Genomic DNA, 25307 nt, shown 5'->3' with positions numbered 1-25307 from the left:
TACAGAATTAGGTATGGGACAAGATGGAAGTTCTTAAATTATCTCTTTCTTCCTTCTTGTTCCTTCTTCTTAGATTCAAGCAATAATTTTTTGTTTGATAAAAAGTACCTCAGTGCAGGTCACAGGTGTTTGGTTATTGGGTCAAAAGCATAAATAATGTAAATGTTAGCTTTTAATTCGACTTTCTGCCTTTAAAAGACCTCGTAACAAACGAGATCCAGCTCCATTTTCTTGCTTTTACCTTGCTGGCTAGAAGTGCTGTAAAACTCACTGAACTACAAGTAAAAATTAATGAACAACTGAGTCTGAAAAAAAAATCCATCTCTCGTGCTTCAATCCTGACTCTGAGTGAAAACAGAAGAAAAAAAAGAAACCAGCCACTGACACGTGGTGCCACTGATACCCTTCCCCACCTTCAAATCAAAACTCACAGTTTTGATTCCACAGAAATTCCCACAAACCCAGAAATTTTGCCTCTTAAATGGGTTTAAAATCACGTTTTTGCTGCGTGCAAGTCTGGCACAGAAAGTTCGACAAAGCTCAGAGGGACACAAAGCAAATCCTTGCGGCCAAAGATAAATTCTAAATTCCTTTATCCCAGAGCGGGGCTGGGAAACCCAGAGGACTGGGAATGTTTGCAGACCCCAACCTCGGAGCGAATTCACTGGGACACACCTTAAATTAATCAGGAACCCAATCCCCAGAACCAAAAGGTATTTTTAAAGTGGGTTTTTAACCCATTTGGATTCGCTTTCCATCCCCCCCCCCATCTCCCGCCATGTATCCGTAGGAATCACAGGGAATGGGGCGTAAAACCAGTTCCCACCAGTGTGGTGTCACCCCCAAACCACCGTGGGTGGCACTGGTGTCCCTGTCACGGTGCCGGGGGTGTCCCCCAGGGGTGCTCGCCGCAGGGTGGGCGCTGGCAGTAGGTGGAGGGCACCCACAGGTTGGCACAGCCCGTGTCAAAGATCACCAGGAAATTTTGGGGAGGGGTCCCGATGCCGATCTCCCCGAAGCAGAAAGTCTGTGAGCAAGAACCTGGGTGGGTTTCTGCTCATGCCTGGGGTTTTTGGGGTATTTTTTTTGGGGGGGGGGGGATGAGGTTTCATGCCCCGGGCAAGGTCAGGAATGGTGGATTGACCCTGGAAACATCAACTCTGCTTTTTTTGGACGAGGGATTTCCCTGTCCCAACTCCACTTGATGCCTCGTGCCCTCCCAGCACCCCCCAACCCTTGGGGCCAGCCTAAACCCCCCAAAATCTTTCCCAAAGCTCTCAACTGGGGAGTGGGGACGAGCTGAGCCCCCCACAGCATCCAGGAAAGCTCCCCAAAAAGCTGAGCCGGCTCAGAGGGGAAAAGAAAACTTCAGCACTCACATCCAGGTGGTTCAGCAGAGGTTCATGAGCCACGGCCCCCCCGAGCTGGGTCCCGGGTCCCCCCGCAGGTGGCTCAGGAAACTCTGGGGCAGCCCCACCTGTCTCATCACCTCCCGCACCGACCTGCCCGTCCTCAGGGGGATCCTGCAGGGGGGGACTCAGACCCCTCATCTTCATCCCCACCCTGCCCCCAGACTCCTCATCCTCACCCAGACTCCTCATCCTCACCCAGACCCCTCATCCTCACCCAGACCCCTCATCTTCATCCCCACCCTGCCCCCAGACTCCTCATCCTCACCCCAGACCCCTCATCCTCACCCAGACCCCTCATCTTCATCCCCACCCTGCCCCCAGACTCCTCATCCTCACCCCAGACCCCTCATCCTCACCCAGACCCCTCATCTTCATCCCCACCCTGCCCCCAGACTCCTCATCCTCACCCCAGACTCCTCATCCTCACCCAGACCCCTCATCCTCACCCAGACCCCTCATCTTCATCCCCACCCTGCCCCCAGACTCCTCATCCTCACCCCAGACTCCTCATCCTCACCCAGACCCCTCATCCTCACCCCAGACCCCTCATCTTCATCCCCATCCCCACCCCAGACCCCTCACCTCACCCCAGACCCCTCGGTTCACCCCCCCCCTCCGCCCCCAGATCCTTCATGCACACCCCAGCCCCCTCATCCTCACCCCCCTGCCCCCAGCCCCACCTGAGCACCCCCTCCCCGAGCGGGGGGCACAGCAGGACCAGCGGCAGTCCCCACATGTCCCCGGCGGTGGCGGGGGCTCGGCGGCAGCTCCGGGGCCGGGACAGGCTGGGAATGCCCAGCTCCTTCCTCCTGCCCTCAATCCCTGCTCGCACCTCGCCTTTGTCACCACATCCACCCTGAGTTCCCTCCTCACCCAGCTCAGCGCCTGATACCGAGACCAAATACGGGACATCTGATAGAAATCAAAATGTTCTCGTTATCACCTAGTTAAAGATTTTTTTTTTTTTTTTTTTTTTTTTTTTTTTTCCCTACCGCCTTCAGCCCCAGCTCCAGCTTTCGGGAAAACAAAGGCAAAACCACACACACCCTTTCCAGCAAAGGGAAATTCCTGCCGCTGCTCTTCTGGGAATGGGCAGGAGCAGCAGCGTTTCAGGTGCCTGCTGGCTGCTGCCATCCAAGATTTTTGGGCATGGAATGATGCTTGGAAACCTCAGAAGCTCGGGAAACCAAACACACCCCCCTCCTCCCCTTTCCCCCCAAATTTCCTTTGCTCCTCCACCGCATCCTGGTGGGTTTTGCCTTGGCCTGGGCAGGTCCCGCAGAGAGCAAAGGGGACAGCAGAGACCAGCAGGGACGTGGTCAGCCTTTGCTTGTCCCCTCCTGCCACCCCCACCCTGTTTCCAGCACAAAATTCCCATTCCAGAGCGAGGAGGAGGAGGAGGAGGAGGAATGCCCTTCCCCGCTTAATCTCGGTCTCAGCGCGCTCAGCCTGAGTCAATATTTGGACACAAAGCTCGGAGCACTTCGTGTCCTTCCCCCGGCAGGTGACAGAGCTGTGAACATCTGACAACGAGCTCTGGTGATAAAGAACTCCTGAGAAGAGATTCTGCATCCTGGCAGAGCGGGGTCACCCAACCTCCCCCCGCCCGGGGTGTTCCTTCGGCCACACCTCCCCCGATTCCCGATATTCCCAGGGCGGTTTTCCCACCCTGAACAGCTGCACCTCAAGGCTCAGGGGTCGTTTGGGTGCCGTGACTCGGCTCACAGCCTCAGATTCCCACCTGGCTAAACCACAGGGCTTTGGGAAACCTTTTCCAGCTGCAGGGAAAGTCAGGGGTTTCCCCTCTGAGGTTTCCCGAGGGTTGGAAGTGGGGATTATCCGTCCCCGGGGCTTTATCCCAGGGCTTGGAGCTTATCCCAGCACTTACCTTGCTGGAGAAAGGGATTGGGAGGCACAGAACCCCCCAGGCTGCTCCCAACAAACCCAGGAGCTCAGAGACAATTCGGGATGTGGGGATTTATTTTTTACAGGACACACTGACGCAGAAATCCCGAGGGATGGGGATGGACAGGAGCGGAGAGGTCCCTGGGAATGCTGTGGCACTCCACGGGCCGGGAAAGGGGCTGGAATTTGCTTCCTCTAGACCGACAAGGCAAAGCCCACCCGGTTGTTGGCCATGTCGAAGATGGTGTAATATTCCTTCAGGAAAACATCTCCCAGGATCCAGAGGGGCTGCCCGTCCTGGGAGGGCAGGTAGGTGACCTCGATGGCCAGGGTGCAGTAGCCATTGCTCTGCAGGAGGGCAAGAACAGGGGCTCAGCACCTGCAGCAGGCACAGGGGGAGCGTGGCTGCTGGCCAGGCAGCTCCGGGGCTCTTCCCGGAGCTCTGGGAATTGCCAGCTTGGATCCCACACGAATCCCACACGAATCCCACACGAATCCCACACGAATCCCACACGAATCCCACACGTACGTTCAGGACGTAGGCGGACGGGGAGAGCGGGAGCCGAGCGCCGCCGATGATGAAGGTGATGGGGGGCATGCTCTGGGTGTCGTTGCAGCCCACTGCATACTGGGGGGACACAGACACGCGGGGTGGTGGCAGTTGTCACAGCGCAAGCTGGCTTGTCACTGGGCAATTGATTCGGCCACATATGGGAGAAGAAGCCTGGTCTGAGAGCATTTTTCCTCCGGGGAACAGTGGTAGGACAGATTCAAAACCAGGGATTGAACACAAAGAGTTCCAGCCTAAGCTGCAGAAGCTGTTGGTCAGAGAGCTGAGCAGCCTAAATTTTCAACCAGTCTTAAGTGGAATATTAGGATGGGTATTTAAGGTGAAGTTGAGAAAAGTAAAATGCTTTTTGTGTCATGTGTCTCTGTCTCGGACTGGGCACCAGTCAATGTTACAATAGGTGGTAAAACCTTGGAGGATCATTCTAAAATTGATAAAACAGATAAAATCCCTGTCTGGTTTTAAATCAATTGCCCAGCAACCAGCCAGCTCGTGCTGTGACAGGCAGGGAGAGGACAGAGGCCACGGCGTGCCACGGTGACAAACGCTCCATCCCCTGGCGGTGCCACACCGTGGAATCGTGGAATGGTTGGGGTGGGAAGGGAATTTAAAGATCACCCGGTGCCACCCCTGCCACTTTCCACCATCCCAGGCTTCTCCAAAGTGGCCTTGGACACTGCCAGGGATCCAGGGGCAGCTGCAGCTTCTCTGGGAAATCCATTCCAGGGCATCCCCACCCTCACAGGGAGGAATTCCTTCCCTGTGTCAAATTTTCTCTCTTTCAATCTGAACCCATCCCCCCTTGTCCTGTCACTCCAGGTCCTTGTCCCAAGTCCCTCTCTGGCTTCCCTGCAGATCCCGGAACGTGCTGTGAGGTTTCCACACAATGTTCTCTTCTCCAGGCTGAACATCCCCACCTTTCTCAGCCTGATGTCCCCTCATCCTCCTGTCACACCTGCAGTCCCTTGTCCTGAGTTTTATGGGACCTGGTCAAGCCCAGGGCTCTGATTCCCATGCAGGCTCTCCCGACCCCCCAAAATCCTCACACTCACCCCATAGCTGGTCTCCTGTGCTCCCAGGGCCTCCAGGATGCTCTCTATGTACTCCTGGGGCACGGTCAGCAGGAATGTCCCCGTGTCCACAATGGCCTGGCAGCCCTGGCTGCACCAGCTGGTCACTGACTGTCCGATGGCAAACCTGGGAGGAGAACGGGGACAGGGACCCGGCTTTGGGCACCTGCTGGCCCCTAAACCCAAAGCACAGAGCCTCGAGCCCTGCAAAGGTGCAGCTGAACCAGGGGGTGATGGCCAGAGGGACAAACACCACTCACTCCTCAAGTGCCACCTGCCAGTAAAGCTTCTCTGTCACCGGTGCCCACGTGATGTCCCCCTGGAAGAGCTGAGGGTCAGTGCCCCCAAGGATGAGCTCTCCCCCGTACTCGTAGGTGGGCTGGCTGAAAAAAAAAAAAAAAAACAGAGTCACAGCAGCAGAGATGAGGAAATCCGTGTATTAAACGTGGGCTGGAGAGGGATAAATCCCCAAGGAACGCTCGTGGGGACAGGCAGGGCACACCAGGATGTGCAGAGCGCCCTGAAAGGTTTTTACCGTGAGAAGTAAAAGCTGAAAATGGGCTCTGAGAGCTGGTTCTGCTCCAGCATCCCCTCCAGAGCTGTGGCCATCCCTCCCACTACCAGAGAGGGGTAGGCCATGCCCAGGATCCCATCGAAATCCGCAAAGTAGAAAGGCTGGGTGGGCTCGTCCTGGCTGAGCCCGAACTCCTGGTTTGTGACAGTGATGCTCTGGATCTGCAGGGGAAGGGGATCCCAGGTCAGCCAGGCAGACCTGAGGGGTGGCTGCTGCTCTGAAAGCACTGCACCAGGCAGAGGGGAAAACTGGGGGGGAAAAAAAACAAACCAGGAATTTGGCTAAAACCCAGCCAAAAATCAGCTGGGTGATTGAGGGTGGCAGAAAATGCTTTATATCAGTTTATATCAGTTTATATCAGTTTATATCAGTTCTGCTCAGGGTTTGTCCAAGCCCAACTCAGGACATGAGATTGGCCCTTAGGCTGGGTTTATTCCATGGGGGCCACAGCTCATTCCAGCCAGGACACAGCAGTGGGAGAGCAGGGGCAGCACTCACCTGAGTGATTCACTCCCCCTGAGTGTGTCTCAGGACAGGGGTGACACCCTGACTCACCCTGAGCGTGTCGTAGCCCAGTGTGATGGTGATGGAGCCGCTGCCGTAGGACACGGTGTAGGACTGGTCACGGGGGGTGAAGGTGGCTGAGTCACGGGGCTGGAACTTGGCGTGGTTGACTGGGGGAGAGAGAAGAGGGAAAAGCCCTGGGCATGGGCAGCACTGGGACTTCATTGCCGGATGCTCCATTGGGATAATCCCCAAGGAGCAGGTCCTGTGCTGCACTGGGATTTCACTGCTGGATGTTCCATAGGGATAATCCCCAGAGAACAGGTCCTGTGCTGCACTGGGATTTCACTGCTGGATGCTCCATAGGGATAATCCCCAGAGAACAGGTCCTGTGCTGCACTGGGATTTCACTGCTGGATGCTCCATAGGGATAATCCCCAGAGAGCAGGTCCTGTGCTGCACTGGGATTTCACTGCTGGATGTTCCATAGGGATAATCCCCAGAGAGCAGGTCCTGTGCTGCACTGGGATTTCACTGCTGGATGTTCCATAGGGATAATCCCCAGAGAACAGGTCCTGTGCTGCACTGGGATTTCACTGCTGGATGTTCCATAGGGATAATCCCCAGAGAACGGGTCCTGTGCTGCACTGGGATTTCACTGCTGGATGCTCCATAGGGATAATCCCCAGAGAGCAGGTCCTGTGCTGCACTGGGATTTCACTGCTGGATGTTCCATAGGGATAATCCCCAGAGAACAGGTCCTGTGCTGCACTGGGATTTCACTGCTGGATGCTCCATAGGGATAATCCCCAGAGAACAGGTCCTGTGCTGCACTGGGATTTCACTGCTGGATGTTCCATTGGGATAATCCCCAAGGAGCAGGTCCTGAGGATTGGGACAGGGTGCTCCTCTGCCCCATGGTTCTCTCTCAGCTTGTGGGGTTTCCATCCCAGCTTTGTCAAGATCCCTCTCCAGGTGATCCCGTAGGATTTTAGCCTTTTTGGTTTTCATATATTTGTAATCCTGCCATTGTTTAGTTCCTAGCTCTAAACTCCATAACGAGTGTTAGCTGTTCTTTACTGAAATGTGCCTTCCCATTTTCATCACGGGGGTCACAAGCAGAGGGGCAAAGCCCTCACAGTGACATCCCCACCACTGTCCTGCCGTGAGGGATGAGCTCTGCTGGGAGCGGGACATCAGCTCCACAATTCCCAGTTTTCCTCTTCCCTCTGCCTGGCTGCAGATGGCCAGGGAGCACCCCTGGGATGGCTGTGGGGATTTGGCCATCTCCCTTAGGATCTGAGCTCGCCAGGAAAGGCCCCAGCTCTCCCAAATCAGCATCCCAGGGTCATTTCTTGTCTGGCATCCTGATGTCCCCAACACGACTGAGGAAGGAGGTGGAAGAACAGAGACAAGGACGTGGCTTTGGGCACCCAGTGGTACCTAAACCCATCTTGGCTTGGTCGGTCTGGATGCTCTGAAACACATGGAGCCTCCAGCCCTGCAGTGCTGGGAGAGTTGGTACTAATTAGTGAGTGCTAATGACTCCTAGGAGCAGTAACAGCTCTGCTCACAGCATCCTGGGGGTACTCACAGCAAGCAGGACTCTTGCAGTCCACAGAGGGAACCCACAGGTTGGAGGAGCCAGTGTCGAAGAGCACCAAAAACTTTTGGGGGGGTTCCCCGATGCTGATTTCCCCAAAGTAGGAGGACTGGAAAAAACAGGGAATCTCCGTTGGCCACGAGCTCATGGACACACCAGGCTTCCCCCAGGCATCCCTCATCTTACACCCAACCAGGCAGGAGCAGGAGCTCTCATCCTGCTTTTACACCCCCCCAGAAATGAAATACTAAATAATTATTGTGGGTTTGTTTCATACAGAAAAGCCTCGCTCTTTGTGGCTGGGGGTAAACTTCCTTGAGTTTTATAACAGAAACTTAAAAGAGTGGGGGAAAAGGCAATTTAAGAGTGGGGGAAAAGGCAATTTGTCACTCCTGGAGTCTCAGGAGTGCCCAGATTTCTGTGGCAGCTGGGAAGGAGGAGGGACAGGCAGGGAGGGGAGCGTGGGCACTCACATCCAGGTGGTTGGCTATGGGCTCCCTCACCACGGAGCCCTGGCTGGACTGGTATTTCTTCACTGGATCATATCTAATGTGCTTCAGGAAATCATCCAGCGCCCCAGCTGCCCTCATCTTTTCGCGGATGGACAGGCCTTTCTTCAGACTGATCCTGCACAGAGAGGCAAAACACAGCAGAACACAGCAGGAAAAAAGATTTGGGCATTTTCAAAAGGCTCGGTTCTCTGGGCTCCTTTGAGCCATGACAGGAGCTCTACATGTTCCCATGTCCCAGGAGCTGTTATCCATGTCCCAGGAGCTGTTATCCATGTCCCACGAGCAGCTGTCCATGCCCCTGGAGCTCTCCATACCCCTGGAGCTCTCCATGCCCCTGGAACTCTCCATACCCCTGGAGCTCTCCATACCCCTGGAGCTCTCCTTGCCCCTGGAGCTCTCCATAACCCTGGAGCTCTCCATGCCCCTGGAGCTCTCCATATCCCCAGAGCTCTCCATATCCCTGGAGCTCTCCTTGCCCCTGGAGCTCTCCATACCCCTGGAGCTCTCCTTGCCCCTGGAGCTCTCCATAACCCTGGAGCTCTCCATACCCCTGGAGCTCTCCATAACCCTGGAGCTCTCCATACCCCTGGAGCTCTCCTTGCCCCCGGAGCTCTCCATGCCCCTGGAGCTCTCCATAACCCTGGAGCTCTCCATATCCCTGGAGCTCTCCTTGCCCCCGGAGCTCTCCATATCCCCCGAGCTCTCCTTGCCCCTGGAGCTCTCCATGCCCCTGGAGCTCTCCATACCCCTGGAACTCTCCATACCCCTGGAGCTCTCCATAACCCTAGAGCTCTCTATGCCCCTGGAGCTCTCCATACCCCTGGAGCTCTCCATACCCCTGGAACTCTCCATACCCCTGGAGCTCTCCATACCCCTGGAGCTCTCCATACCCCTGGAACTCTCCATGCCCCTGGAGCTCTCCATATCCCCAGAGCTCTCCATATCCCTGGAGCTCTCCTTGCCCCTGGAACTCTCCATACCCCTGGAACTCTCCATATCCCCGGAGCTCTCCTTGCCCCCAGAGCTCTCCATATCCCCGGAGCTCTCCTTGCCCCCGGAGTTCTCCATGCCCCTGGAACTCTCCTTGCCCCAGGATCTCCCCAGGTGCCCCGGAGCTGCTGTGACCACCCCGTGGAGCCGCGGGTCGCCGCGGTGCCAGCGGCTTCGCATCCTCGCTCTCCATCCTCCGCTCCTCCCGCACCGCTCCCGCACCTCACCGCCCCCTCCGCCAGCTGCAGACACGCCAGGACCACCGGGAGCCACTTCATGGTGCCGAGCAGCCCTCGTTCAGCTCTCGGGAGGCGGCAGCAGCCGGGCAGGGCTCCCGCTTTTATCCCGGGAGGCAGCGCCGGCTCTTTCTGATCTGCCGACCTCCGCTTTCCATTAACACCTCTCGCAACCCCGGCCTCAAGGGCCGCTTTGTGCTTCGGGCCACGAGGATTCCGCGGAATCGGCGCCCTCGGGGGCGAGATCAAAGGGGAACGATCCGATAAAGGAGCAGCGCTTATCGGGGACGAGGGACCCGACGTCACCGCGCTGGCCCGGGCTGCGCTCGCCAAAACCTGCGCCAGCCTCGCCCCAGGACAAAGGGACTCGCGGCTCTTGGCGAGCGAGGGAAAGGCTTTGGTCTGCTCTCCTTCCGCCGCTGGAGAGAGCGGGATGGAGGCGGAGAGGCTGTCCCGGGCCACGGGGCGACGAGATGGAGCCCATCAGGTTCCTTCTCTCGGTTTTTCCAGGATTTTCCCCAGGTTCCTTCTCTCATTTCCCCAAGGTTATTCCCAGGCTCCTTCTCTCATTTTTTCCAAGGTGATTCACAGGTTCCTTCTAGTGGTTTTTCCAGGTTGATCCCCACATTCCTTCTTTCATTTCCTCCAAGGTGGTCCCCAGGTTCCTTCTCTCAGGTTTTCCAGGATTTTCCCCAGGTTCCTTCTTTCATTTCCTCCAAGGTGATTCCCAGGCTCCTTCTCTGAGTTTTTCCAGGATTTTCCTCCGGTTCCTTCTCTCATTTCCTCCAAGGTGATTCCCAGGTTCCTTCTCTCATTTCCTCCAAGGTGATTCCCAGGTTCCTTCTCTTGGTTTTTCCAAGGTGTTCCCCAGTGCTGTCTGCCTTCTCTTCATCAGCATCCCAGACCTTCACTCCAGGATGTGAGCTCATTTTCCATACCTGCTCCTGCTTTCACTATTTGCACAGAAATCACCCGTTTCCCCATTCATTTGTTTATTTTGTGGTGCGCACCATTCCCACCCCATCCCATATCCAAAGGCAGCCCACCTGAGGGGTTTAACCCACACTCCGCATCCTCCCACCAGCCAAGAAAGCCAGAAAATCCCTTGTTTGCTTTTTTATTCTGTGAAAACAAAAAACCACAGACACCCACTTCCCAAATCACCAACAAGGACCCAAACCAACCGAAACATTCTGAGTTATAACTAAAATATTCTCTAGAAAATGGACCAGAATGAGTTTGGTCACAACTTAAATATTTTCTAGCAAACAAACCAAAGCTTTTCTGGTCATAGCTAAAATATTTTCTGGCAAAGGGGCTGTCATCCAAATGTTTTCCAGACCTCCTCCAGGCCTGCTTGCATCCCAAATCCAAGCACGACAGCTTTTGGAAAAACATCTTCTCCATCACCCGGCGCCGCTATCGCCGCTCGCCCCGTGCCAGGGCTCTGCACGGATTCCATTCCCTCCAGTGCGTGTCCTTCACTGGAAATCGAGGCCGTCACACAGCAGCTGTGGTGTTTGCCAGCAGCATTGATAGAAAGATCGGTTCTCGATCTTGAGATCGGATAAAAACGCGGATTGTGGCGGGAAGCGGAGCGCGGTTATCGGAACGTCAACAGAGCGCCCGCTCCCGGCACGGCCCCGAGGGGCACGGGGGGGGAGAAGGTGCCCTCTGCAGCACTCATTCCACTTTTTGGCACTTCCTGACCCGAAATGGGGCAGCACCGAGGGGGTTGCTCCAGCAGGAATCACGGATTTAGAGTTTCCAGCAGAGGGGATCCGGTGATGCCGTGCGGAGTGGGGATCGCGCACCCAGGGTTCCCTCCGGGACCAGGCTCTGGGCATTCCCTCTGCTTTGCTTTCAGTCTCTCTTCTGTGGTGGTTTGGTGACCCAGCTCCAGCCCAGGGAATTCCATCTCTCCACCGCCTTTCCCGGGATTCTGCAGCGGGTGAGCCCAGCACTCGAGAGGAGCCCGTGGAACCCGGAGCAGGGAAGGTTCTGTGGAGACCTCACGGCTCCTTCCAGCACCTGGAGGAGCTACAAGGAGCTGGAGAGGAGCTGTTCATCAGGAACTGGAGCGAGGGACAAGGTGGAAAGGGTTCAGGCTGAAAGAGAGGAAATTTAGGTTGGATATTTTTGGAAGGAATTCTTCCCTGGGAGGGTGGGGAGGGGATGGAATTCCCAGAGAAGCTGCCCCACCCCTGGAAGTGCCCCAGGTCAGGTTGGATGGGGTTTGGAGCAATCTGGGATAAGTGGGGACGAGTCCCTGCCCATGGCAGGGGTGGGATGAGATGATTTTTAAGTTCCTTCCACCCCAAACCAGTCTGGGATTCCATGGCCCCAGAGCAGCTGTGTTTATGAACCCACACATCCTTCACGAGCTGCTTTCAATGTTTTATTTCCAAAACAGAGGTCACAGTACACAGGAACAGCTTCCATCACATCAAAATAAAGATTCCTCGTTTTCCTGTGAGCAAAATAAACTGTAAATAAATGGTTGGGTTCCAGGTGAGGCACTTAAATTCCCAAAGCAGGTGAGGATCAGCCACTTCTTGGTGATCAAAACCTAAAGGGGCTCTAAGGGAGCCAGAGAGGGATTTTGGACAAGGGGGTGGAGAGACATGATGAAGGAAATGGCTTCAAACTGACCCAAAGAAGGAAAGCAAAGCCAGGAATTGTCTTGTAAAGGTCTCTCCATGGGTCACCAGCCAGGACAACCATCCCATTCCATTTATTCTGTTCAGATCCACACTTCAAGGCAAACCAGGAGCCGTCCTCAGGTCACAGAGCTGTTCTTCAGAGAGGCACTGCCTGGATTTCTCTGGGAATAACCCGAAGGAACAATTGCACAGCAACCCCTGGCTCAGAGCACTGAGTCCCCAGAGCCCCTTTGCTTCTCTGCCACATCAGAAATGTTCTGTGTCCAAGGTGACAAGGACAGGTGACAAGGACAGGAGTGACACAGGAGGAGCTTGAGGTGACACTGAGGCATCTGGACCTTTCAGCTGGAGAAATCCCATTCATTTGGGGAAGGAAAAATCAGATCCCATCTTTGCAAGGAACCTTTTCCACCCCCTGGCCTGTAATTACCAACTTCAAAGCTGCCAGGGTTCTCACTAATGAACTCACCTCCAGCAACAAGAACCCAAACCTGTTCTGCTGCCTGTGAGCAGCATTTCCAGACCAGCTGAGCTTGGGGAACAGACACAATTCCCAGAAAGATTGAGGACAGTCCTCCCAGAGGCTGGAATTAGGAAATGGGTTCATTAATGATCATTCATTAATGATCCTCCACCTGAGAGGGCTGAGCAGAATCACACAGAGAAACAAAAGGGAGCTGGAAATGGTGCCCCTGGTTTGGTTTTTCTCCCAATAAACAGCACAGCTGAGGTAATAAAAACAAGAATTCCTCAGAAATAACAAACACATTGGAGTGTCTCTGTAGAAATATTGATCCTTTCACCTTCACCACCTCCCCTTTCCCCTCCCTGTAAGGCAGGCGCAGCTCACAGATCCCAACCTGAGGGAAAAGCAGGCACCTGAAATGGGTTAAAAGAGAAAAAAAAACCCTCCCACAGAAGACAACGGAGCGCTGGGAGAAGCTCTGTTCCTATCAACAGGTTTTGGGAAGGGGAAGAGGGAAGATTTTTTTTTTTTGTGCATTCAGCAGGGAGGAAACACCGGGGGAAGAAATCTGATGGATTAACTCAGACTCAAACAAGAACCACTTGAAAAGGTCAAGGCAGTGATATTCCCAACATCCCAAAATTACAGTTCCAAGTGGAGGAAGGAGCCCAGCGAGGACAGGTCAGTCACACAGATCCCAGCTCCCACCCCCAGGGCTCAGCCACTTCCCAAATTTGCCTCATTTTGCTGCCTGAACCCTTTTTGAGAGCCTAAGTCTCAGCAAACATTTCACTGAAGCAGTTCTTTGCTCAATTTTCCGGTTCCCAAAACACTGAGGAGAACAATCTGAGCTTGGGACAGAGAGGAGGAGAGGTCAGAGCTCTGGGGACAAACTCCAGAGAAAGTTTGGGATGGTTTTTCCTTCCCAGCTGCACCAGCTGGATGCACAGAGCCTGGGATGGATCCCCAAAACCCAAAGGCAGATTTATGGATGCATGCACCAAAGGTGAGGATTCTGCTGTGGAATGGGAGGATATTCGATGGAGGGATCACCGGGTATCCCAATCCAGTTTCCCATCCAAGCCAGCAGTTCCTGCTGCTGTACATCCGTGGGGAAAACCCAGAAAAAAGTGTCAGACCTAAAGGAAAATTTAAAAAAAAAAAAATTCCATAAAAATCCACCTTTACAAGGTTCCGTAAGGATACAACAGGTAAGGGAATCGTTCCCAAACCCAAATAAAACAGCCAGAAGGAAAAACCCCAAATCACAGAACCGAAGGGACGAGAGAACACGGACTCGAATTCCCTCAATTCCCAATCCATGCCCGGATCCTACTCTGGAATCTTTTCCCCCACGGCCACTAGAGGAAGCTGCGACACAGCGCTGGGAGAATCCCAAAAATGTCACCAGCGCTCCCGGAGCTCCGGGGACAACGAGGTCACCCCGCACATGTCGGAACCCTGAAACCTGAGAGTTTTAAAATTTCTGTGCTTTCTGACACCGACCCGCAAAGGAGCTCTGCTTTTCACTCAGGGCCTTGGGAAAGGTTTCCAATGTGAAGTAGTGGAATTAGAAACACTGGGGTGTGGTTGGAGTGGGTTGAAATTTGAAGGGTTAAAATATGGAGTTTTAAAATATAATAATAGGTAGAGAATAAAATGGATGTTCTGGGGGCGTTATCTTTTTCTTGCTTCTTGTTGCTTCTTAGTTTGGAGTAGTGGTTTTTGGTTAAATAGAAAGTGTTACACTGCGAGTCACAAGTGTTTGGTCATTAGGTCAAAAATATAAACAATATAAATATTAGGTTTTAGTTGAACAGTTAAGCCTTAAAAGACCTTGTAACTAACAAGATCCACCAACATTTTCTCACTTTTAGCTTGTTAGCTAGAAGTGCTGTAAAACTCACTGTACTATCAATAAAAATCAATAAACAACTAAATCCAAACGCAAAAATTCCATCTCTCATACTTCAATCCTGACTCTGACTGAAAACAAAAGAAAAAAGAAAATTAACCACTAATACAGACACGGCTCTGGCCTTTCCCTGTGCTCCCACTCCACTTGGAAAAATGAATATTAAGGATTTCTCAAAGGTGGCTTAGTGTGGGCACAGCTGTGGGAAGGTTCTCCAAAAAAAAAAAACCAAAAAAAAAAAAAAAAAAAAAAAAGAGGGAAAATCACTGGGATGTGAAGAGGACCTGAAATCCCTCAGTTCCATCCCGGCACGACAATTCCCATTTAACAGCTCAAACATGGAACAACCCACAACAAACAATGGGATGAGAGCAGCTTTTCATTCCCAAAGTTTCCCGGGGAGTTTGGGATGGGAGCTGGAGCTCAGCCTGCTGAGCCAGGGGCAGAGGGGACACGAGGGGACACGAGGGGACACGAGGGGACACGAGGGGAGCACAGGATGCCCCACGCTGGAACGTGCAGCTGCCACCAGCCCGATCCTTTAGACCCATGGAATTCTTCTCCTTCCCAGCAGAGGAGCAGCATCCTCCGGGATAAACTGGATTTGCCAAGGAGGGAAAGGAGGCCCTGGTGGGACAGCTCAGATCACCTGGAGGAGGTGAAAAGCAGAAGTTTGAGCCAAACCAGCCAGATTTCCAAACACAAAACTCTCATGGAGATTTTTTAAAGGAACTCCACAGGGAATTCCCTGAGCTCACAAACCCTTCCAGCCCACCCTCAGGGACATGTGGCCACGCTGGTGGCCTAAGTCCAAAGAGCTCACAAAAACATTTCATCTTCCTTTCCCTTTCTGGAGAAAAAGGGAAAAGGGATTTTTTTATTTGTCAGCTCCAGCAGGTTCCTACAGAGGCTCCAGAGGGAGTTGTGACACTGACAACTTAGAAACTCTTTATTTAAATACTTTATTTAAAGCTTAACGCAGTTATATATATATATATATAGATAGATAGATATAAACAATTTCTTCTCTCACTTCCCTAAATGAAAGCTGGATTTAGGGGGATACATTACTTGGGGTGGGGGTTGTTGTTTCTTTTTTTTTTTTTCTTCAAATAAAGTAATTTGTTATACATATAAAAATATATTACTTGGGTTTCCTTTCAGTTACGGGTGACACAAGGGACAGGGCGGACAAAAGAATGGAAGACAAGCACAAGGACTTGCAAAAAAAAAAAAAAAAAAAAAGAAAAACCAGTGGATTGAAGCGTGTGGCACACTTGGAATTTATAGTGCAACAGCAAGCCAAGAATTCCACGTTCTGCGACACAAACATGGCACCACTCAGACTTGGGACATGTGGCCTTCCTCCCAACAGGGTCACGGCTCAACAGGACATGACAGCACCAAAAAAACCAAAAAGAAAAAGGAATTTCCAAAATCTGGAACTCGAGCTCCTGGCCCGCAGAAGCAGCTTGGAGCTGGGGCTCGTTCCTCTTCCACGGATGTCAACAGAGGGAAACATCGAAGGACAAGGGGGACACGGGGCTTGGCACTGGATCCAGCTCCTGTCCCAGGAGGAACACGGACACAGCCAGCACAGAGGTGGGGCTCCAGAGCACCCCAGAACATCCCAGGGCATCCCAGGACATCCCAGGGCATCCCAGGACATCCCAGGGCATCCCAGGGCACTCCAGAGCACCCCAGAACATCCCAGAGCACCCCAGAGCACCCCAGAGCACCCCAGAGCACCCCAGAGCATCCCAGAGCACCCCAGAGCACCCCAGGACATCCCAGGGCACCCCAGGGCATCCCAGGGCACCCCAGGGCACTCCATAGCATCCCAGAGCATGGCTCTCCATCGGAACAGGCACAGAGAAATCCAAGGAAAGGCCACGGGGAAGGGCAAAGGGACATCCCAGGGCAGCTCAGCACAACCCCGGCATCGAGACAAAAAAAATCCACAGCAAAAGGCCACAAATTTACCTGGAATTTTAGCCCTTCCAGGTGTGTAGTTGAGGGAACAAACTGCACATTGACTCCTGACACTGAACAGAGGCTGCTCCCAGCCCCAGTCAGGCACGTGGGTTTGGGCAGTGACTTTGATGCCACTCCAAGCTCGGCTGCCCGGTGGCTCCTCTCCCACTCCCACGTCTCCCAGTTCCCACCCACCCCGTGACAGTCAGCCCCGAGTACAGAAACTCTTCATTCCCAGCTGCTCTTCTCCACAGTGATTTTCCCCCACTTGGTGGCTCAGCAAAGCCACCGAGTTCTTTTGGGACCTGCACCCCCCACCGCCCCGTCCCAAAGTAGGAGAGAGCAGACTGGCACCAGTTTGGCAATGAACTGGGATGCAAAGGAGCAGTTCATGAATAAATAAGTAAACAAATAAATAAACCCACAGCACTTCCCAGCAGCTGCCAAAAAAGAACCCTCGTAAAAAAAAAAAAACCCAAAAAAACTAAAGCAGGGTATGGCACAAGTTCTCTAGACCAAACTTCCAATCTCCCTCATGGCTGTGGCCTTTCCCTTCTCTTCTAAAGCAGGGAAAGGAATTTTAAGGATTTAGGCAATCAGGTTTCTGTGATCACAGTGTGTGCCCATGGCTCTGCGTCCTCCTCGTTTAACTGCAGCTGCCCAATTGAAATTGAATCTGAGACAGGGACAGAAGGATAAAAAGCTTCAGGAACAAGCAGTGAGCTGAGGGGGGGAAGGCCATGGCGTGAGCTCCCTCATCTGCAGGCACATCTGGAACCACAAGGCAAACCCCAGCTCTGGAGTGGCCTCACTGCAGAGCTCTCCTGGAGATGTGAAATCCACGGGGAACGGGCTCCATCAGCACGGAGCTCCTAAAGCAGCTCACTTTTGGGAGTGCCCACACCACCGCTGGCACCTCCCGACCAGAATTCAACCCTCAGAGTCACCAAACATCCCACAAGGCTTGGAAAAAAAAAAAAAAAACGAGCAACACAGAGAGGGGAGGACGGACGGACGGACGGACGGACGGACGAGCCTCAACAGCAGCAGCTGCAGGAGCCACGCCGGGCTCCCAGGGAACGGCGAGTGGGAGCCACACGGGGAGGGACACGGCACGGGAGGGACAGGGACAAAGCCACGACACGGGGCTGGCACTTGGGGCCCTCACAGGGGCAGGTCAGTGCTGTTGTGCCGCGTTTTCCTCGAGGTGCCATCGTCCCTGGGCAGGGCCCGCTGCAGGCTGGACATGGCCGCCGTCTTCTTGAGGTCAATCACGGCGTACGAGTCGGTGCGGCGGGCACCGGGGCTGCCAGGGGCCGCCACCGCCCGCGGCTCCTCGCGTCCCTCGCGGGGTTCGGGCTCCAGCTCCACCTGGATGTAGTTGAGCTGCCGTGGAGGCTCCGGGCAGGGCCGGGGGAAGTCGAAGCTGAAGACGTCGGGCAGGCGGCCGCGCCGGGCTCTGGGGAGGAAGGCACGGCGCGGCCGCGGGGCCGAGCTCTCCGAGCCCGTGGAATTCTGCAGGGGTTCCTCCTCTCCAGCCTCGGAGAAGCCACTTGGCGACGGCGTGGGTGCCGTGCCAGCGTCCTCGTCCCCGTGCCGGGCTGGCTGCAGCTCCCACACCGGCGGCAGCGCCGGCAGGTTCTCGTAGTGCAGCAGCGCCGAGCGCCGACGGGAGCAGCTCCCGTCCTCCTGGCACACCTTGGAGCGGCCAGCCCGGCGCAGGGACGAGCTGCCGGGGGCCACCAGCCCGTTGAGGTTCTCATAGACGCACTGTGGGGACGGACACCCCTCCCGACACTCGTTGTTGTTGTTGTTGGGAGGGCAGAGACGCGCCCGGCATTCCCGGGGGTGCCGGCATAGCCGGCGGTAGCCAGAGCTGGGAGCCAGCACGAATTTCACCTCCCCTGGCTGCAGGAAGACCTGGGGGTTTCGGTCTTCCAGGGAGCAGCTGTGGTTCCTAGGGGGGAAAGGAGGGTGGGCTTCAGGCAAGGAGTGCATACAGTGCCGGCCCCTCGGCTCCGGCTCCCCGGTGGCCGTGTTGACGTAGGTGTGGGACTGCAAGGAGAGAAGCAGAGGGACAGTGAAAGGAGGAGACAGCAAAGACCGGAGCAAAGCAGCTGAGAAACCACCAGGAGAGAGGGATTCGTCAGTAGCCGATGAGAAAAAAAAAAAAAAAAAAAAAAAAAAAAAAGGGGTTCTGGAAGTTGGGAAGGTTTTGGGAGGTAAAATGTAAAAGTTGGTTTGGGTTTTGTGGGCTGTGAGAGAGACAGAGGGTCCAGCTGCAGATATACACTGTGTGTCCACACGGATGGAGATCTGCAGGAATTTCCTCGTGGAAAGGGTGCTCAGACTTTGGAAGGGGCTGCCCAGGGAGGTTTGGAGTCACCATCCCTGGAGGTGTCACCTGGATGTGGCACTCAGTGCTCTGGGATCAGGCACAGACTGGATTTAATTTTTTCCAGCCTCAGTGATTCTGAGGTTCATGTTCCATGCACATCTGTCTCCTTGAGTGGCTCACAGTTGATCCCACAACCCTCACACCTGCCCAGTCCTCCCAGGGGGTGGCTCAGACCAGCTGGATTTTGTAGGAAAAATCTTAAAATTCTACAACTGCGAGCAAAGAGCTGAACCTCGAAAACAAAAATAAAAAGGGTCTGAATTTAGGGGCTGTGTGACAGCTGGCAGGTAACTGCCACCCAAACACCAGTGGGTTGAGGACACAACTCAGATTTTTGTGACAGAGCATCAGTTCTAGTGAAGTAACAAAGAGCAGGAGCCTCCAGGAGCAAAATGAAAGTGAATAAAAAGAGTGACAAGGTGTGAGGATCCCCTGAGCTTTGGGTTAGGGAAACCCAGAATTGCACCCAGCAGAATTTAGGGTGGGTTTACCTGCTCCTCAGGCCCCAGGAGGGGGTGGGTAGAGTCTTCCCCCACAGAGGAATGTCTCAGGCTGCTCACTGAAGGGTGCCGGGCTGCAGAGTAGGACAGGGATTCTCCAGGGAAGCTGTGAAATCCATTGGGAAGTCCAGTGTAGCCCAGACCTGTGAGAGAACCAAGGCAGAGAAGCGTTAAATTGGTACAAAACAGAATGACTTTCAGAGTGAGCTGGGCTCTTCTGGACATCCTGGAAGGTAAATCCAGTCTATCCAGGGGTCATCCCAGTGCTGGAGCACACACACACAAGGGCCAGGCCCTCCTTCAAATCTAAGGAATTCCTCATGGAGACAGGAATGGAGCCATTCCAGGTGTGGCTTCCTGCAGAAACCACCTGACCCTCACAAGTGCTGCTCAGGAGAGGCCACTTGGCAGAGGTGGCCTGGAGAGACCCAGCTGAGAGCTGACAGCTCTGACTGCCTGGAAATCAGTGTCTTCCAAAAAAATAAGTTTTTGTGTCGCTGCTTCCTCAGAAACCAAATTCCACATGGGGACCTTGAAACAGGAGCACACAGGGGAGGGATGCGGGGGCAGTTTGATGGGAGCAGTGCAGATGTCACCCCCAGCCCTGTGTCCCTGTCCTGTCCCCACACCCTGGCTCTTACTGCTGGGGCCCTGGGGGCTCTGGGCCAGCTCCTGCTCCGAGGGGTGGCTGTTCCTGGTGATCACCACGGGCTCCTCCACCACGTTGATGCTGTTGCACTGCATCAGGTCCTGCAGCAGGTTGAAGATCTCCTCTGCTCGGGAGCACTTGAAGGCAAAAATCCCTGCCAGGGACAGAGTGGAGGGTTAAAACAGCAAGGAAGTGATCCTGCTTTAAAAATATGTGTTACTCCCCATTTCTAAATGAATTCTGATTTCTTCTGCTGTTGTATTAAGCCACAGGAAAACAACCAACAACCCTGTGGATTATCCAGGACATAAAACGTGGAATGCAGAATGGTTTGGGTTGGAAGAGACCTTAAAGACCACCCAGTTCCACACCAAACCTGCCACAAGCCCGGGTTGCCCAGAGCTCCACCCAGGCTGGCTTTAAACCCCCTCAGTGCTGTGGTATCTCACAGCACACAGGTGTGCAGGGCCAGGTGAACTGCTCACCTCTCCTACCCGACCTCCACTGGCACCCAACCCATCCTTTCCCAGGGGAAAATCCAGGCAGGGACTCCTCAAAGCTGGACTGGGCCCCATGCACGGGAGGGAGAGACAGCAAGGTCACGTCTCTAAAAATCTCTGGGATTGAAGAATCTCTCCCCAAAGGAGCAGCCTAACCCAGGAGCCAATCCCAGGCTGGCACACGCACACACCAAAGCCATGGCAACAGGAACAGCCTGGCAACAAGGGCTGCTCCCAAAGATCCACGTTTTCCACGTTCTGGCCAAAAAAAAAAAAAAAAAAAATCCAGCTGGATCTGCCTTGCATCAGGTGGGGAGCAGCATCAGCAAGGAGGCTCCAGGTGAAATTAATAGGTAGGATAAAATCCTACAAGGAAGGGAGAAAACTCAACAAAACACATCATCCCTCTCTTTTCTGCTGAAAGATAAAAATTCTGCAGGATGTGAGAGCTCTGCTTCAACCCCTCTGCCTGGACCTGAACAGAACCAAACCACACAGAGGGCAGAATTTTTATCCCTGGATTAAATTTTCACCATTGATCCTCACCCTGCAAAAGGCAAAGCAGAAACCAATGGACAAATTCCCTGACAGGAGAGGAAAACCCCACTGAAATAAATATTAAAGAGCAGCAGATGCCACTGTGGGTTCACACAGACCCTGAGCACTCACAGGAGTCCTTCTGGAGTTTACGAACACATTAACAGAATGAGCAAACAACTTTTTTTTTTCTTTTTTTTCTTTTTTTTTTTTTTTCCCAGGGGATGCAGAAGAAATGTTCAGCTCTTTTTAAAAGCAACAGAGACAGACTGGTGAAAGAACCAAGAGGCACCACAGTAAAACTGTAATTCCTCTGTTCCCAGACTATTCCCAGTGCCACTGGTGACTTTGCATCAGCTCCTGGGTGAGTCACTTCCCTCTCCATGCTCACAACATCAGGGAAACGTGGAATTCCTTTTCCTTTGTCACAAAGTGCTTCCAGACCCAAAATCAGAGCTCTGAGTAGAACCAGCACCAACCGATTTAGGGGAAGAGCACGGAAAAAAAAAACAAAACTCAAAATTCCCCCCAGGGAGATCCCTGACACTGCCCTTTCCCCTGGGAGTCCCCAGGAGCCACCAGGCACTGCTCCTGTCCCCAGCACTGTCCCAGCCCCCAGCACTGTTCCTGTCCCTAACCCTGTCCCCAGCACTGACCCTGTCCCCTGTCCCTATCCCAGTCCCCATCCCTGTCCCTGTCCCTGTCCCCATCCCCACCACTGCTCCTGTCCCTGTCCCTGTCCCCGTCCCCATCCCTACCACTGTTCCTGTCCCTATCCCTGTCCCCGTCCCTATCCCTGTCCCCTGATCCTGTCCCCGTCCCCATCCCTGTCCCTGTCCCTGTCCCCATCCCTGTCCCTGTCCCTATCCCTGTCCCTGTCCCCGTCCCCATCCCTGTCCCTGTCCCTGTCCCTGTCCCTGTCCCTGTCCCTATCCCTGTCCCTGTCCCCGTCCCCATCCCTGTCCCTGTCCCTGTCCCTGTCCCCATCCCCGTCCCCATCCCCGTCCCCAGCACTGACCCTGCCCGGTGTGGCAGCGCCGGCCGCTCTCGAAGGAGAAGAGGTTGGAGTCGAAGCCGTAGCGCCTCAGGCACAGGTAGGGCCACCTGACAGCGTGGTGCTTGTGCGTGTGCAGGATGAGCTCCCTCTGCGTCAGCTCCATCACCCCCGAGCCCAGCTCGTGCCCCTCGTCGTCCACGTTGGTCACCTGCAGGGGACAGCGGGAAGGGCAGAGCCACGGGCCGGCTGAGGCTGGAGAAGGGCTCCGGGACCAGCGAGTTCCAATTTCCGCTGCGATTGCCAGGGGTGGGGAACTCCCCGAGCAGTTCCAAGGCCTGACCACGCTTCCCATGAGGAAATTCCTCCCGATTTCCAGCCTACACCTCCCCTGGTGCAGCTTGAGGATGATTCCTCATCCTGTCCCTTGAGGCTGATTCCTCGACCGACTCGTCCTGGCTGTCCCTTCCCGACAGGCAGAGCCACAGGGTCCCCCCTGAGCATCCCTTTCTCCAGGCTGAGCCCTTCCCCAGCTCCTCAGGATTCTCCAGACCCTTCCCCAGCTCCCTCGGGATTCTCCAAACCCTTCCCCATCTCCCTCGGGATTCTCCAAACCCTTCCCCATCTCCCTCAGGATTCTCCAGACCCTTCCCCATCTCCCTCAGGATTCTCCAGACCCTTCCCCATCTCCCTCGGGATTCTCCAAACCCTTCCCCATCTCCCTCAGGATTCTCCAGACCCTTCCCCAGCTCCCTCAGGATTCTCCAGACCCTTCCCCAGCTCCCTCAGGATTCTCCAAACCCTTCCCCATCTCCCTCAGGATTCTTCAAACCCTTCCCCATCTCCCTCGGGATTCTCCAAACCCTTCCCCATCTCCCTCAGGATTCTCCAGACCCTTCCCCATCTCCCTCAGGATTCTCCAAACCCTTCCCCATCTCCCTCGGGATTCTCCAAACCCTTCCCCATCTCCCTCGGGATTCTCCAGACCCTTCCCCATCTCCCTCAGGATTCTCCAAACCCTTCCCCATCTCCCTCAGGATTCTCCAAACCCTTCCCCAGCTCCCTCAGGATTCTCCAAACCCTTCCCCATCTCCCTCAGGATTCTCCAGACCCTTCCCCATCTCCCTCAGGATTCTCCAGACCCTTCCCCATCTCCCTCAGGATTCTTCAAACCCTTCCCCATCTCCCTCGGGATTCTCCAAACCCTTCCCCATCTCCCTCAGGATTCTCCAGACCCTTCCCCATCTCCCTCAGGATTCTCCAAACCCTTCCCCAGCTCCCTCAGGATTCTCCAAACCCTTCCCCAGCTCCCTCAGGATTCTCCAGACCCTTCCCCAGCTCCCTCAGGATTCTCCAGACCCTTCCCCAGCTCCCTCAGGATTCTCCAGACCCTTCCCCTGATGCTCCAGCTCCATTCCCCTCCCTGGACACGCTCCAGCCCCTCAGTGTCTCCCTTGCTTTGAGAGCCCAGGACCCTCCAGGCACTCCTGAGCAGCCCCCAGCCCAGCCCACCCACCCAGCACTGCAATTCCATGGATCCCACTCCATTTCCTGCTGCCTTTTTCCCAGCTGGGAGCAGGGATCCATGGCTGGCAGGAGCTGTCAGCCCTGGGGCCCACGAGCTTGGCAGCTCAGCTGCTGTGGCTGAGCCCAGGCTCTGGAACACAGCCCTGAGCAATAAAAGGTTTTTTCTCTCCAGTCCCCCATTTCCTTGAATTTCCTAAGCAGAGGCAATTTAGCAGCAAATAAAAACACACTTGCAGCAGGAGTTTCTTAAGGAAAGGAAGAAAAAAAAAAAAAAAAGAAAAAACACAAAACAGAAGTGATGAATTTGCAAACCCTCTGGAGGGATGCTTATGTGCAGGGGCAGAAATTTTCTCTCCCCTTGTGCAGTCAGAGGTGTCCCAGACCCTCTGATGGGGTTGGAAGGGCAACAATTTACCTTGAATTTGGTGGGATGGTTGTCTGGGATGCTGTCTGTGCACAGACAGCTGCAGCAGCTCCCCATGACGCCGGGCAGAGAGGCAATCCCTGGGGACAGGACACAGACTGTGGCACCATCACATTCCCAGTCCAGCTCTCCCACCCTCTCCCAGCATCTCCAGCTGTGCCCTCCCTCATCCCAGTGGGTCTGGAGCTCCAACTCTTTGCTCTGCTCCTTAATTAACGAGCACTCTAAGTCTAACACTAATTAAAACCAACAGGTTTCTTACCATTAGGCAGTTGTTGGATTTGTTGTGGAGGAGTGAGAAGGAATTCCCACTGCAGTCCCTCTATCTCCCTCGGGACTGCATGGCAAGCAGGTTTCACCTAAAACATGAGGGGAACACTCCCATCTTCCACCTGGCAAGGAGAACACAATTAAACAATGATAAAAGCAGAGAAAATTAAAAAGCAAGTGGTGGGAGAGTGACTGAACTTCCCTTCAGACACCCCCAGGAAAGAATTCTGTGTTTAATTAATTCCATTTATATCAATACAGAAAACTCTGCACAACAATGAAAAATACACAGCAAAAGTAACTTTTTTTTTTTAATAAAGAAGTAAGAGATATTTTATTTCCTGGCTTTGGGTTCCTACAGAGGAATGGGGTTTAGAAAATAAAACTGAGCAGCCAGGGGTGGTGAGGCAGCTGCTGCTGAGGAATGTGAAGGTGCCTTCACTGCAGGGAAGGTCCTTCAGGGTCAGAGAACCAGCAGCTGCTCTGCTTTGGAGCAGAAGTAGCCAAAAAAAAGAAAAAAAAATTGCCAGAAAACACAAAAACTCTGACATCTGACCCAGAAAAGACAAAAACTCTGCAATCTGACCCCGTCAGTGCAAGGATCAGACAGGCAGGAGTTGCACACAGTAGGAGTGAGAAACACTCCTGGGTTTTGCACTCATAGTGAGAACTACTCCTGGTTTTATTAAACTGCAGTGAGAAATGTGAAATTCTGCTACCCCTGATGGAAACTCGGGCAGGTAACAGGGCATGGTGCCAGGAGTGCCCTGAGAGCAGCTCAGGGTCTCCACCTGACCCAGCACGAGCCCCAGCCCGGCACCGGGGCAGTAAATGGCAATTTGGGAGCCTCTGTCCTTTGGGAATTCCTCCCTTTGGGAACCTCCTTCCATTGGGATCCTCTTTCCTTTGGGAATTCTTTCCTTTGGGACCCCCTTCCCATTGGAAATGTCTTCCCATTGGAAACCTCTTCCTATTGGGAACCTCCTTCCATTGGGATCCTCTTTCCTTTGGGAATTCTTTCCTTTGGGAATTCCTTCCCTTGGGACCCTCTTTCCCTTGAGACCCTCTTTCATTTGGGAATTCTTTCCTTTGGGAATTCTTTCCTTTGGAACCCTC

The 25307-nt window shown here is 54.0% G+C and overlaps 2 protein-coding genes across 2 annotated transcripts; both read right to left on the bottom strand.

Annotated features, from left to right (window-relative positions):
- Nucleotides 1-3512: 3512 nt before the first annotated feature.
- Nucleotides 3513-9416, bottom strand: PGC (progastricsin). The gene is made up of 9 exons (XM_062509596.1): nucleotides 9361-9416; nucleotides 8110-8263; nucleotides 7628-7745; nucleotides 6085-6203; nucleotides 5491-5690; nucleotides 5216-5338; nucleotides 4932-5082; nucleotides 3847-3945; nucleotides 3513-3665 (listed from the first exon to the last, which is right to left on the bottom strand). Exons 1-9 carry the CDS (start codon nucleotides 9414-9416, stop codon nucleotides 3513-3515), a joined length of 1173 nt encoding a protein of 390 aa, XP_062365580.1.
- A 6819-nt stretch (nucleotides 9417-16235) lies between these two features.
- Nucleotides 16236-24090, bottom strand: FRS3 (fibroblast growth factor receptor substrate 3). Its single transcript, XM_062509512.1, has 5 exons — nucleotides 23913-24090; nucleotides 21995-22181; nucleotides 19932-20093; nucleotides 19282-19433; nucleotides 16236-18447 (listed from the first exon to the last, which is right to left on the bottom strand). Exons 1-5 carry the CDS (start codon nucleotides 23976-23978, stop codon nucleotides 17557-17559), a joined length of 1458 nt encoding a protein of 485 aa, XP_062365496.1. The 5' UTR covers nucleotides 23979-24090; the 3' UTR covers nucleotides 16236-17556.
- Nucleotides 24091-25307: the final 1217 nt, after the last annotated feature.

Source organism: Cinclus cinclus, chromosome 27 (genome assembly GCF_963662255.1).
Source record: "Cinclus cinclus chromosome 27, bCinCin1.1, whole genome shotgun sequence".
NCBI classification, from domain to species: Eukaryota; Metazoa; Chordata; class Aves; order Passeriformes; family Cinclidae; genus Cinclus; species Cinclus cinclus.
The sequence above is the reverse complement of the archived record's forward strand: the minus strand, read 5'-3'. Positions and strand labels throughout refer to the sequence as shown.

Bases quoted from the DNA above. Each gene is read 5' to 3' on its own strand.
- FRS3 (XM_062509512.1), bottom strand. From the start codon at position 23,978: ATGGGGAGCTGCTGCAGCTGTCTGTGCACAGACAGCATCCCAGACAAC. The intron at 22,182-23,912 runs GTAAATTGTTGC...TGTCCCCTGCAG, and splicing joins ACCATCCCACCAAATTCAAG to GTGACCAACGTGGACGACGA. The intron at 19,434-19,931 runs GTAAGAGCCAGG...GTTCTCTCACAG, and splicing joins GAGCCCCCAGGGCCCCAGCA to GTCTGGGCTACACTGGACTT.
- PGC (XM_062509596.1), bottom strand. From the start codon at position 9,416: ATGAAGTGGCTCCCGGTGGTCCTGGCGTGTCTGCAGCTGGCGGAGGGG. The intron at 8,264-9,360 runs GTGCGGGAGCGG...CTCTCTGTGCAG, and splicing joins CTGGCGGAGGGGGCGGTGAG to GATCAGTCTGAAGAAAGGCC. The intron at 5,083-5,215 runs GTGAGTGGTGTT...TTCTCCTCCCAG, and splicing joins TGGCAGGTGGCACTTGAGGA to GTTTGCCATCGGACAGTCAG.